The following is a 464-nucleotide window of genomic DNA, read 5'->3' on the forward strand; positions in this document are numbered from 1 at the left end:
CCAGTAACGCACGTAACATTTGGCTAAGTGAACTTCACCCCATGCGGTTATTCCACACAATGACTTCAGCTGTTTGTTCGCTTCCTTCAAACAGTCGTTACAGTCACTCGCACTAAGGTCTCCAGTACACTGCGCCACAGCTTGCGATCCCTTTCCTATCCAAGCTCTGTAAGGTACGCTATTGGCGTCCACTACAAAACTCACCATCTTACTGGTCTTAGTCAACTCGTCCGAGCTATACCCCCACGGTGTCCCGCATACCCTAGCCAGCAACGTCTTATTCGCCACGCCGAGGAACTTAGTGTTCTCATACTCCACGAAACAGCCTTCGAGAAGCAACGCGCCGCCGGACGCGCCGCCACAGAGATTTTGTAGTATGCGAGCAGCTTGCGCGACGCATCTAGCGCAATCATCGGAACGTGTGGAGAGGTCGCTGCGGCAGTGGTGCATCCCGTGGACGGTTT

At 53.7% G+C, this 464-nt stretch overlaps 1 protein-coding gene across 1 annotated transcript; it reads right to left on the reverse strand.

The window, feature by feature from the left end:
- Positions 1 to 6: 6 nt before the first annotated feature.
- Positions 7 to 456, reverse strand: LOC106322292 (cysteine-rich repeat secretory protein 12-like; the record flags this gene model as incomplete). The annotated part of the gene is made up of 1 exon (XM_013760385.1): positions 7 to 456. A coding segment is annotated over one exon (450 nt), but the record flags the coding sequence as incomplete, so codon positions are not given.
- Positions 457 to 464: the final 8 nt, after the last annotated feature.

The sequence above is a fragment of the Brassica oleracea genome, unplaced genomic scaffold (genome assembly GCF_000695525.1).
Source record: "Brassica oleracea var. oleracea cultivar TO1000 unplaced genomic scaffold, BOL UnpScaffold13586, whole genome shotgun sequence".
In the NCBI taxonomy this organism is placed as follows: Eukaryota; Viridiplantae; Streptophyta; class Magnoliopsida; order Brassicales; family Brassicaceae; genus Brassica; species Brassica oleracea.